Source organism: Xenopus laevis, chromosome 8L (genome assembly GCF_017654675.1).
Source record: "Xenopus laevis strain J_2021 chromosome 8L, Xenopus_laevis_v10.1, whole genome shotgun sequence".
Taxonomy (NCBI): Eukaryota; Metazoa; Chordata; class Amphibia; order Anura; family Pipidae; genus Xenopus; species Xenopus laevis.
The window spans coordinates 120,391,793-120,404,799 of NC_054385.1; the positions used below are offsets into that span (position 1 = coordinate 120,391,793).

Consider the following 13,007-nt stretch of genomic DNA (forward strand, 5'->3'; position numbering starts at 1 on the left):
TATAGACTATCGGGGTCTAAATAAGATCACCGTGAAAAACAGATACCCTCTGCCCCTGATTGCCGAGCTCTTTGACCAGCTGAAAGGGGCCAAGATTTTCTCCAAGTTGGATCTCCGGGGGGCCTACAACCTCATTCGCATCCGGGAGGGTGACGAATGGAAGACGGCATTCAACACTCGGGATGGGCACTATGAATATCTCGTTATGCCCTTCGGCCTATGCAATGCCCCTGCCGTCTTCCAGGAGTTTGTGAATGATGTGTTCCGAGATCTCCTAGGAAGGTTCGTAGTCGTATACTTGGACGACATCCTGATCTTTTCCAAGGACCTTGAAAGTCATCGCTCCCAGGTGAAGGAGGTACTCTCTCGTCTGAGGAAGAACTCTCTCTTCGCCAAGTTGGAGAAGTGTGTTTTCGAGGTATCCAAGATCCCCTTCCTAGGATACATTATCTCTCCAGAGGGATTTGAGATGGACCCCGTGAAAGTGTCGGCCATCCAGGAGTGGCCTCTCCCACTGAGTACCAAAGCAATCCAGAGATTCATCGGATTTGCTAATTATTATCGACAGTTCATCCGGGGGTTCTCTTCCCGCATTGCACCTATCCTGGCCCTCATCCGAAAAGGGGGTAAACCCAGCCTGTGGCCTCCATCTGCTATAGAAGCCTTTCAGTCCTTGAAAGAGGCCTTCACGTCCGCTCCTGTTCTTCGACATCCCAATCCTGCCCTACCCTTCTGCATCGAAGTTGATGCTTCTGAAGTCGGAGCCGGAGCTATCCTGTCTCAGAGACATTCCTCTGATGGAAAATTGCACCCCTGTGCGTTTTTCTCCAAGAAGTTCTCATCCGCAGAGCAGAACTATGACGTCGGGAATCGAGAACTCTTGGCAGTCAAGCTTGCCCTTGAAGAATGGCGTCACCTCCTGGAGGGTTCTGAAATTCCTGTCCAGATTTTCACTGATCACAAGAATCTGGAGTTCATACAGTCCCTCAAGAGGCTAAATCCCAGACAAGCCAGGTGGGCCCTTTTCTTTTCCCGATTTAACTTTGTTTTGACTTATCGCCCAGGTTCCAAAAATCTGAAGGCCGACGCCTTGTCTCGTAGCTTCACTCCGGTGGACCGTGACCCTGAGAGACAGGAACCAATCATTCCACCAGTCAAGATCATTGCCTCTCTGTATCCCCAATTTGCCGACCAGATTCTGGCTGGGCAGTCCTCGGCTCCTCAAGATACTCCGATTGGCATGGCCTTCGTCCCTCCAGAACTTCGCCTGGCCATCCTGCAACAAACCCACTGCTCCAGGCAAGCTGGACATCCTGGTTCGGCTAAGACCCTTGAACTCTTGAGGCGCCTAGTCTGGTGGCCTGATATCCGCAAGGATGTAAAGGACTTTGTGGCTGCTTGTAATGTCTGCGCCACTTCTAAGCCTAGCCATTCCCGCCCCAGTGGGTTGTTACAGCCTTTGCCGGTACCCTCTCGTCCATGGACGCACCTCTCTATGGACTTTATTGTCGAACTTCCTCCCTCCGGTGGGAATACTGTGATCTGGGTTGTTATTGATCGCTTCTCCAAAATGGCCCATTTCATCCCTCTGAAGAAGTTGCCCTCTGCGGTGGAGTTGTCCCAGCTTTTTATCCAGTACATCTTCCGCCTGCATGGTTTCCCGGTGGAGATCGTCTCCGATAGAGGCACCCAGTTTACTGCCAAGTTCTGGCGTTCCTTATGCAAAGACCTGGGAATTGTTCTTCAGTTTTCATCTGCATACCACCCGCAAACGAATGGGGCAGCTGAACGTGTCAACCAAGCCCTGGAGCAGTTCCTGAGGAACCACGTATCCCTCTGCCAGGATGACTGGTCTGATCTCCTCCCATGGGCGGAATTCGCTCATAATAATGCTTGTCATTCCTCTACAGGAAGGTCTCCGTTCATGTCGGTGTATGGTCAGCATCCTCAAGCTTTTCCCCAAGACTTTGTGCTATCTGACGTCCCGGCTGCTGACGACTCCGCAGCCCATATGTCTGCTATTTGGGCTGCGACCAAGTTGAACCTAGAGAAGAGTGCTCTTGTTCATAAGACTTTCGCGGATCGTCGTCGAAGATCCTCTCCTCTCTACAAGGTGGGTGATAATGTCTGGCTCTCTTCCAGGAATATCCGGTTGAAGATACCATCTCCCAAGTTGGGTCCAAAATTCGTGGGACCATTTCCCATCTTGGAGATAATCAACCCTGTGGCTGTCAGACTCCAGCTTCCACCAGAGATGAGAATCCCCAACGTGTTCCACGTGTCTCTGGTGAAACCCGCCATCACCAACCGGTTCTCTGGCGGTCAGTCTCCTCCTCCTGCCATCTCAGTGGAGGGTCAACTCGAGTACGAGGTGGAGAAAATCCTAGACTCCAGAATCTCCAGAGGGTCCCTTCAGTACCTCATTCAGTGGAAGGGCTTTGGCCCTGAAGAATGCTCCTGGGAAGGACACCGTGATGTTCACGCTCCTCGTCTGGTGAGGGAGTTCCATTCCAAGTTTCCCCAGAAGCCAAGTCCTGGTGGTCCAGAGGCCCCCCGTGAGGGGGGGGGTACTGTAACGATCGCCGCCCGGAGCAGGCCCAGGAGCTCCGGGCGGCGCGTCCATCTTCGCCGGCGTCGCTCCCAAAATGGCGGCGCCCATGGCCGCCACGTGGGTAGCGGCGCCGGGCGATGACGTCAGCGCGCCGACGTCGGCGCAAGAGCGTCAATGACGTCAGAATGGCGCCAAATTTGAAAATAAAAACTCCAACTAGACGCCAGAATGGCGCCCAAGAATAGGATTACTTTCCTGAAGCATATCCTGGGTTCCCTGTGTGCCTTATTGCCTAATATTGTTCCTGCCTTGTATCCTGACCCTTTGCCTGGACTTTGGACTTTGATTGTATTCTGCCTGCCTGTGAACTCTTGCCTGATCCTGACTATTCTCCGTTTAACCCTTTGGATACCGCGACCTTGTTCCCTCAAGAGGGCTTCCTCCTTGATCCAGACAACCTCCCTGGAGGGAGCTCCCGGCTCCCTGACATATGTGTAATGTGATCTGTAAGTGAGGAAGTTGGTATTGGGGAAACAACAGTACAAGTCTAATATACAGGCACAGTTTACAGAAGCCACTGGCCAAGAGAAGTCAGGAGACAGGTCAATAAACCAGAGAATTATACAACTTCAAGGTGCTACTTTCATGACTTGACGGTGCCTCAATGTTGGTGCCATTACATTTCGGATTAGTCTACACAACATCAAGAAAGGTCTTACATTTTAAAGGAGATTGAACCGTGTTATAGCCCCGGCTCTGTCAGTACCATTGTTTTCTTGCTTGCCAGTTGTTTACTCTTTCACTACATGGCTTTTTAAAAATGTTTTTTTTTTCTAAAAAAAGTGACCTGAATATGGACGAAACTTAACATTTATCTTTGTTTTAGAATCAGTGCTTTTTCTGAAGGAAATCAGGAATGGTACCTGCATGCTGTGTCTTCATATTCATTTGTAGGTTAGAGTTAGAGATGTCGCGAACTGTTCGCCGGCGAACTTGTTCGCGCGAACATCGGGTGTTCGCGCTCGCCGGAAGTTCGCGAACGTCGCGCGACGTTCGCCATTTTGGGTTCGCCATTGTTGGCGCTTTTTTTTGCCCTCTCACCCCAGACCAGCAGGTACATGGCAGCCAATCAGGAAGCTCTCCCCTGGACCACTCCCCTTCCCTATAAAAACCGAAGCCCTGCAGCGTTTTTTCACTCTGCCTGTGTGTGCTGAAGAGATAGTGTAGGGAGAGAGCTGCTGCCTGTTAGTGATTTCAGGGACAGTTGAAAGTTTGCTGGCTAGTAATCGTTTTGATACTGCTCTGTTATTGGAGGGACAGAAGTCTGCAGGGGTTTGAGGGACATTTAAGCTTAGGTAGCTTTGCTGGCTAGTAATCTACCTTCTACTGCAGTGCTCTGTATGTAGCTGCAGTGGGCAGCTGTCCTGCTTCTGATCTCATCTGCTGACTGCTGCAATAACAGTAGTCCTTGTAAGGACTGCTTTTATTTATTTTTTTGTTGTTTTACTACTACTACTACTACTACTACTATAAGAGCCCAGTGCTATTAGTCTAGCAGTGTTGGGGAGTGGGACTGGTGTGCTAATCTGCTGCTCCTAGTAGTTCAGCAGCACCAACTTTAATTTTTTTTTTTTAATATTCATTTTTTTTTTATTTTACTTTTTTTTATTTTACTACCGCTGTAGTAGTGTATAAGTTGACCTTTTAGGCATTATTTGCCCTGTAGGCATTATTTGCACACTGTTTTCTTCAACCCGCCATCGAGCTGTGTGACCTTGTTCACATTCTGTCTAAATATCCATAATATTACCGTCTCCAGAAAAAACACCGGAGTCACTTTTTTCAAGCAGCCATAATATATTTTACGTAATCCGTATCCACCGCTGTAGTAGTGTATACGTTGGCCTTGTAGGCATTATTTGCACACTGTTTTCTTCAACCCGCCATCGAGCTGTGTGACCTTGTTCCCATTCTGTCTAAATATCCATAATATTACCGTCTCCAGAAAAAACACCGGAGTCACTTTTTTCAAGCAGCATTCATATATTTTACGTAATCCGTATCCACCGCTGTAGTAGTGTATACGTTGGCCTTGTAGGCATTATTTGCACACTGTTTTCTTCAACCCGCCATCGAGCTGTGTGACCTTGTTCCCATTCTGTCTAAATATCCATAATATTACCGTCTCCAGAAAAAACACCGGAGTCACTTTTTTCAAGCAGCCATAATATATTTTACGTAATGGCGAAAAATGACTATTTTCAGCATTTATATGGCATATTTTTTCTGGCAACTGTGCTTCAGTGGCTGCGTCCAAAAAAACTGGGCAAACAATGCCTACAAGGTCAACGTATGGCAGTTGTTTAAAGAGAACAGTAGATTACTAGCCAGCAAAGCTACCTAAGCTAAAATGTCCCTCAAATCCCTGCAGACTTCTGTCCCTCCAATACAGAGCAGTATCAAGCAGATTACTAGCCAGCAAACTTACTATCATCTGTCCCTGAAATCACTAACAGCTCTCCCCCTACACTATCTCTTCCAAGCACACACAGGCAGATTTTTCAGATACATTTTTGCCCTTGATCCCCCTCTGGCATGCCACTGTCCAGGTCGTTGCACCCTTTAAACAACTTTAAAATCATTTTTCTGGCCAGAAATGTCTTTTCTAGATGTTAAAGTTCGCCTTCCCATTGAAGTCTATGGGGTTCGCGAACCGTTCGCGAACCGCTCGCGTTTTTGCGCAAGTTCGCGAATATGTTCGCGAACTTTTTTTCCGACGTTCGCTACATCCCTAGTTAGAGTTAACTCAAATGGAGTGATCATTATGGTTATATACTTTTCTGAACCATTAGTCCCAGAAGAACAAGATATCAGGAAAGCCCCTAATGAATTCAAACATCAGTTATAGAACTCCCACTGCAATTACACATCTTTCAACTTTGTTTGGGATTTTAATATTCGAATTTATCTACATAGCATGAAACTGTTTGTTGAAGTAGCCAAGTGACCATTAAGTCCCTTTGATATTACACATCTAAAGTGGCTTGGAATTGTGCATGTGGTACAGCCACACCATTTTCAGCCAAAAGGGCACACACCTCTTAAGAGAATGTAACAAAAGTCGTTAAAGGAAAGAAAATATGCAAAGTGGAAATGTTTACTTTGTGCAAACAAGTATTTACTTGAAGGAATATATATTTAATATTTAATTACATTTTTGCTAACTCATGGAAGTATTTAGTAATTCATCTGCTATCCAAAATTAAAAGATTGTTACAATTTTGCTGCAAAATAATGCATCGTGTTCATGAACAGTATTATACTGCAATGTATATGATTATCCCTAATTTTTGTGCATTTTCTCCCTTGGGCTTTTTTTTTCACATTCCCTCCATTATAGTGCTACTGCAAATGAGCCCTACATGGGGTCAGATTCATCAACCTTTGAATTTCAGTTTTTACCATGATTTTTTTTAAGCTTTTGTGCTAAAACTCACAGATTGGAATTCGAGTTGCCGCAACTTGAATGTTCGAGAGATTTAAAAAATGTGAATGTAAAAATTTGGCATCTTAAAGCTGGTGAGTTCATATAGAAGTCAATGAAATTTTTCCTAGGCAAAATATGTGATTTTTTTCAAAATGATGTAAACAATGATAGATTGAAATTGATTAGTAGAATGTGGAAAACTCGATCTTAATTAAATTTAAAAAATTCAATGTAAAAAAACTATTTTTGATAAATATTCCTCCCACAACAAGGGAATTTGAAATGTAACTTTAATGAAATTGAAATTTAATTATTCCTATGGTAGTACTTACCATAATAAATATTTTCCCAACATCAAAAATGGGGATGCCCGTTTAATTTAAAAAAAAATACTATACTCTATATACTTTTTGTTCTAATTTTTTTCTATTATTTGTTTGCTCCTGCTGAGTGCTGGTCACTAGGGATGGGTGAATAAATTCGTCAAGCGCGAATTTGCGGCGAATTTCAGTATTTCACCACCGGTGAATAAATTCGCAATCTTCTTTTGTCTTACTCCTTACTTAACTAAAAAGTCGGCTATTTTGTTCAACTACACATGCGTTTGCCCCGGAAAATTTGACAGAAGAAGATAGAAGGGGATCACTCTGTGGTGCTCACTGGTATAACCCTGGGCCTGTGCAGTTTTATGCTGATAGGAGCACCAGCCTGGGGTTTCAGGTAGGTAACTACAATGACTTGAGGGTGCCTAACATTTGGCACCCCCAAGTGCATGAAGCCTTTCCTTCTCCTTTAATTATTTTTAACAACAATTACTTGCAAGCTTTGGAAAATATATTCTGCTCCTGTTGAAGTCTGTTATGACAAAATGCATTGTGCATTGCTGCATTGACTTTTGATGAGTCATTACAATCTCGTAAGTGCAATTTTATTACTTAATAAAGTTACGTGAATGTACTACACTACAGAGATGCCCTTGTTTTTATTGACTTTGCAAGCTGTGTAGAATACAATGGGTTTAGTTTTTAAGAAGGATGATAGCAAGACTACAATGACTTTTATTAACAGATACAAACTTTTAGGGGCAAATTTACTTAAAGTCGAATATCGAGGGTTAATTAACCCTCGATATTCGACTGTTGAAGTTAAATCCTTCGACTTCGATATTCGAATATCATTAGATTCGAAGGATTTTAATCCATTGATCGAACGATTTTTGTTCGACCTAAAAAAGCTAGCAAAGCCTATGGGGACCTTCCCCATAGGCTAACATTGACTTCTGTAGCTTTTAGGCGGCGAACTAGGGGGTCAAAGTTTTTTCTTAAAGAGACAGTACTATCGAATGGTCCAATAGTCGATTTTTAGTTCGAATCGTTCGAGTCCAAGTCATAGTTGAAGGTCGAAGTAGCCCATTCGATGGTCAAAGTAGCCAAAAAAAACATTCGAAATTTGAAGTTTTCCTCTATTCCTTCACTCGAGCTAAGTAAATGGGCCCCCAAATGTAAAAAAATCACTTTTGAGGTTACTTGTCCTTTAATTCAATTGAGCATCCCATTTTTTTCCTTTGTAGGATAGTCTAGGAGTAGGAGTGTCTAACTGCTAAATGGAATTGAGAATTTTATTATTTTCCTTGATAGGAACAGAGGAGAACTAATCAGTGATAGTAAAGGAGTATCTAGTGTCCAGATTGGCCATTGTGACGCTATGGTATTACCTAGCAGGGGTACAATTTGTGTTGGTGACTTACCATGCACCCTTAAAATGACTTTATTCTATGGAAGATACAAACCTCAGACTGGGGTATAATGCTCTTAAAAGAACTCTTTTCTTTTAAGGTGCAGCACAGGTCTGAGAAAACAAATTAGAAAAGGTTAAAATATTGCTGGTTAGTTTGAGAACAAGAGAAACTCCTAACATTGGTGGAGTCATCAACAGGAATGGGATCAATGAACTGGCAAAGGAACTGGTATCAGTGGACTTCGTGACTGATTATTCAGTGTTCCTTGTATGGTAACTTTGATATCTTTATTTCTTATGCTATAGATGATGGGATTCAGCATTGGAGTCACAACCGTGTAAATAATAGACACAGTGTTCTCTGTGTTAGGAGAGTTTCTGGAGTGAGGACGAAAATACATGAACATCAGAGGCCCGTAGTAGAGAGAGACCACTGTGAGATGTGATGCACATGTAGAGAAAGCTTTGTGTCTTCCTTCAGTGGAATGGATATTTAAGATAGTGGATATTATATAGATGTATGAAAAAAGAATTAGAATGAAAGCAATAAAGCCAAGTGTAAAAGCTGTGATGTACATTGATAACTCATGGAACCATGTATCTTGGCAAGATAGGCGAAAAAAAATAGGTACCTCACAAAGAAAATGGTTAATATGATGGGACCTGCAAAATGGCAGTTGTAAGGTGTAGGGCACGTGAATGCTAGAATTAATACAGCCCACAGCCCAGCAGACAGCAGCCAAGGAAATGCAAAATCGCTTGTTCATAAGTGAATTGTAGTATAGAGGCTTACAGATAGCCATGTATCTATCATAGGCCATAATAGCCAGAAAAATACTCTCTGTCACTACCAGGGCTGAATGAAAGAACATCTGTAAAGCACAATCAAGACGGGAAATCCTTATATCCTGAGTTATTGTAATTATGATAAGTTTAGGTACTACTGAAGAACTTATGCCAATGTCAATGATGGACAAGTTGCTTAAGAAGAAATACATTGGGGTGTGAAGCCTCAGTTTGATTCTCACCACAACAACAAGTAGAGCGTTTACGGACAATGTGACTAAATACATGATCAGGACGGTAAGCATACTTAATGCCTTTAGGTATGGGGTATCAGCAAGACTGAGAAGAAAAAATCCACTAAAAGAAGTTTCGTTTGAATTTTCCATGACACTTATCTAACTATAAATGGGTGAAAATACATCTGCTTGGTTGATTCTTAGTAGACAGCACAACTGTGGGGCAGCTCTAGATAAGCACTTCTATAAATGAAGAGCAGACTACACCAAAGGTACCCATGCTTTCACTGCACACCTTCAGAATGAATGATTATTACAGTGGGAGAGATATAGCAGTTCAATAAATCTTGATCCTGACAGATTTTTGTCCCTGACACACACTAAGGGGTTATTTACTAAACTCCGAATGCAAAAATCCCAAAAATTTGTGATTTTTTAGTATAAAAATCACAATTTTTTTGGCATTTATTATATCCCGAGGATGGAAAAGTCTGAATCAGAAAATCCAGCATCTCAAGGTTGTATATAAGTCAATGGGAGAAGTCCCAATGGTTTTTTGATTTGTGATGTATTTTGTGCAATACCCCGAAGATTTTCAGAGTTTTCGGGAAAAAAGCATACAAAATCTTATTTTTGTTTTCGGGTGAAAAAGCTGAAAGAATCGTGAAATTATGATTTTTTTCACGCAAAGCAAATTTTCGGGAAAACTGATAAAAAAAACCTGTGCGGATTAGATTGGAGTTTGTGCCTGGAAATGTTGAGATAAATTCGGACTTTGATAAATAATTGATGATACAGCCTCTTCAATTTTGAATTTCCCTGCCTAGCCTTATGTCCAAAGAAGTTCGTCTGAACCCCGTCACTTGGAAAAAGGCCAGGAGTCAAAAAACAAGAGAATCAGTAAAAGTCAAATTTTTGCAGCTTGTTGACATTTCAATGGGGTGACAGTAAGTAGGGGATCATCGCCATTAGTAAGCTCCTAATAGTGTGATAGTTTAATAGTTATGGCACAACACCAACTATGGTTGAATTCTCACAAATGGTTTTTTTTTCCGGAAAGTGCACTGAGTGATAATTGTTTAACACATGCCCCATCTGAACCATGGATGTCTTACTAACCAGTGCTGAACTATTTCACTAAATGGAAGCTCTGTACAGTGTTGCTTAAGTCTTCTTTAATCTGACACCAGAAATGCAGTGAGAGAAGCTTCTGCTCAAATGGATGAAGATCAAGGCTGATTTGTACTTGATACAAAGGAAGAGGTTTCGAATACCAAGTCAATGGAAAGTCTTGTGTTTCAAGATAGAAATTGTTTGCGTTTAACTGAGGTAAATCCAACACCCCAGTTCCTCATTGTGACTTGCCTAAAGCGACAGACCGTATATTGAATGGACTAAAGGAATACATCCATCAACTAAACCCTTTATAATATACGTATCTTTCTTGTATACACAGTAGGTCTGACATAGTATAAGTCAATGCTTATAAACAACATCATATAGAACACCAGTAGTATAACATAATACAAAAAGGCATGTTTGTACAAAATATTATACATAAATAGTGACTGGCGAATCTGCCACAAGATACACCAAAATATTTTTTGATATATCAAATTCATCTTTTAACCCTACTGGTTGTTTAGTCCACTTTGGTTCCCTTTAAAGTAATTCTGAAGTTATATCGCCCCTTCTTGGGCTTTTACCTGTTACCTGTTATTTTTTAGGTGGGATAGGTCCTATTTGTACATTCTGAAAAGTGTTATTGTAGTTTTTCATGTACTGTTACCTATATTTAGAATGTGTTCTAAATCCTCTGGTTTGTCCCACATATTGCTTCACATGTCAAAAAGTAAATGAGAATTAACATTTATATTTTTTTATAGATATTTTATCTATTTTTAGCTTTGGAGGTGAATGTCTGGGTTCTCCGTACATAATTGTATGTATTACATCATTTAGAGCCTTGACAAAGCCAGTATTGCGAAACGCGCGTCGGCGTTCTGAGTCCTTTTTAACCTTAAACTTTTTATACTTAAGTCAATTGGGTTTTCAAAGTAGTGGAGGGGGTGGGGAGGTCTCAAACCTCAACCAGTGCTCGGTTCTTTGCTAATCTTTCTGATACTAAAGCTCACAAGAGCCCGTGGATTTGTGGTTTTTTAGGCCTATTTTAGTTTTCTTCCAGTCTAGGACTAGATTAAAATTTTGAGACCACAGTCCCGGGTACTCTGCCTTCTTTGACTTTGTGGTGTCCCAGGGATAGAAATAATTAGGTAGTAGATTTGGGACAACTCCACCTCCTCCTCTTTTCCATTTCTGACTATTTTCTGAACCTGAGCATTGTGTGTTTTTTTAATATTTATCCTATTTATTGCGGTCTCTATTTAATCAATTTTCTCAACTTCAATTTATTGCTAAGCACTATCGAGCACTTTCAATTTTATGAATTTTTGGTCAGTTCAGATGAAATTATTATTTTTCATTAATTGTTAAGCACTTGCACTTTAAAGTTTTTTAACTTAAAGTGATAGGAGGGGGTTACTGTTAACTATTATATATCCTGTAGTAAAAGGATATACACTATCGTGAAATAGAATTGGCTATAGCTAAGGGTACATGTGTACCCAATTTTCTTAACCTCTGTATATATAATAGAATAAACTGTATCATAATTATTTAATGAATTCATAATCATTGGACTTTAATCAGTTTTATCATAGCACAAGCACTTTTTTGGCATCATATTAAAATAATTAGTAAAATTGCACGCAATTGAGACTATTTAATTAGGTAAGTTTAAACTACTAGAGACTGCTGAGCGAGTTTTGAAGCTAGTGGGGTACTTTTTTCTTTTTTAAATCATTTAGAGCCACATTTATTCATCCCTGTATTAGATAATCAATTTTTTTTAAACTTTAGTTTGAAAAGGATTTCGCAAGTTTATTCCCTAGTTTTAATATTTCGTGTCACATAACTACAGCTTCTATCTATTTGCAAAATGACAACATTTTGACTAATGACTCTTTATCTTATTATATTGTGGGCTGTATGAAATAATAGAAGACAAACTACCTCTCCTGCCACATTGGGGGGCCCATTCACTAAGTTCGAGTGAAGGAATAGAGGAAAAAAAACATCGAATTTCAAAGTGTTTTTTTGGCTACTTCGACCATCGAATGGGCTACTTCGACCTTTGACTACGACTTTGAATCGAATTATTTGAACTAAAAATCGTTCGACTATTCGACCATTCGTTAGTCGAAGTACTGTCTCTTTAAGAAAAAGCTTCGACCCCCTAGTTCGCCACCTAAAAGCTACCGAAGTCAATGTTAGCCTATGGGGAAGGCCTGAGGGGCCGATTCACTAAGGGTCGAATATCGAGGGTTAATTAACCCTCGATATTCGACTAGGAATTAAAATCCTTCGACTTCGAAAATCGAAGTCGAAGGATTTAGCGCAGATAGTTCGATCGAACGATCAAAGGATAATTCCTTCGATCGAATGATAAAATCCTTCGATCGAACGATAAAATCCTTCGAATCGAACGATTCGAAGGATTTTAATCCAACGATCAAAGGAATATCCTTCGATCAAAAAAAGTTAGCCAAGCCTATGGGGACCTTCCCCATAGGCTAATATTGACTTCGGTAGCTTTTAGATGCCGAACTAGGGGGTCGAAGTTTTTTTAAAAGAGACAGTACTTCAACTATCGAATGGTCGAATAGTCAACGTTTTTTACTTCGAATCCTTTGATTCGAAGTCGTAGTCGAAGGTCGAAGTAGCCCATTCGATGGTCGAAGTAGCCAAAAAAAACTTCCAAATTCAAAGTTTTTTACCTTCGAATCCTTCACTCAAAGTCAGTGAATCGGCCCCTGAGTGTTCGGGTGAAAAATCCGAAAAAGTTTGAAAATCAGATGAAAAATCCGAAAAAAAATTTGAAAATCTGATTTTATCCCGCAATCCCGTAAACTGTCTCTGTCATAATTCTATTTCATAAAATCCTCAAAGCATGTATAACATGGCCACTGTCTCTTAAATGTAAACATTTCCAGTTGTATAGGATCCCATATCAGATACTTACCTGAGGGCTTCATTTATGTACTCACCTTTGTTAAGCTCAACAATTTGCCCCCACCATTTCAGCTTTACTTGTAGTGCTACCTCTATCATTACTTAATTCATTAAAGGGGTGGTTCACCTTTACGTTAAC

At 41.1% G+C, this 13,007-nt stretch overlaps 1 protein-coding gene across 1 annotated transcript; it reads right to left on the bottom strand.

The window, feature by feature from the left end:
- Nucleotides 1-7,981: 7,981 nt before the first annotated feature.
- Nucleotides 7,982-8,947, bottom strand: LOC108699087 (olfactory receptor 5B21). The gene has a single exon (XM_018230949.1). It carries the CDS (start codon nucleotides 8,945-8,947, stop codon nucleotides 7,982-7,984), a length of 966 nt encoding a protein of 321 aa, XP_018086438.1.
- Nucleotides 8,948-13,007: the final 4,060 nt, after the last annotated feature.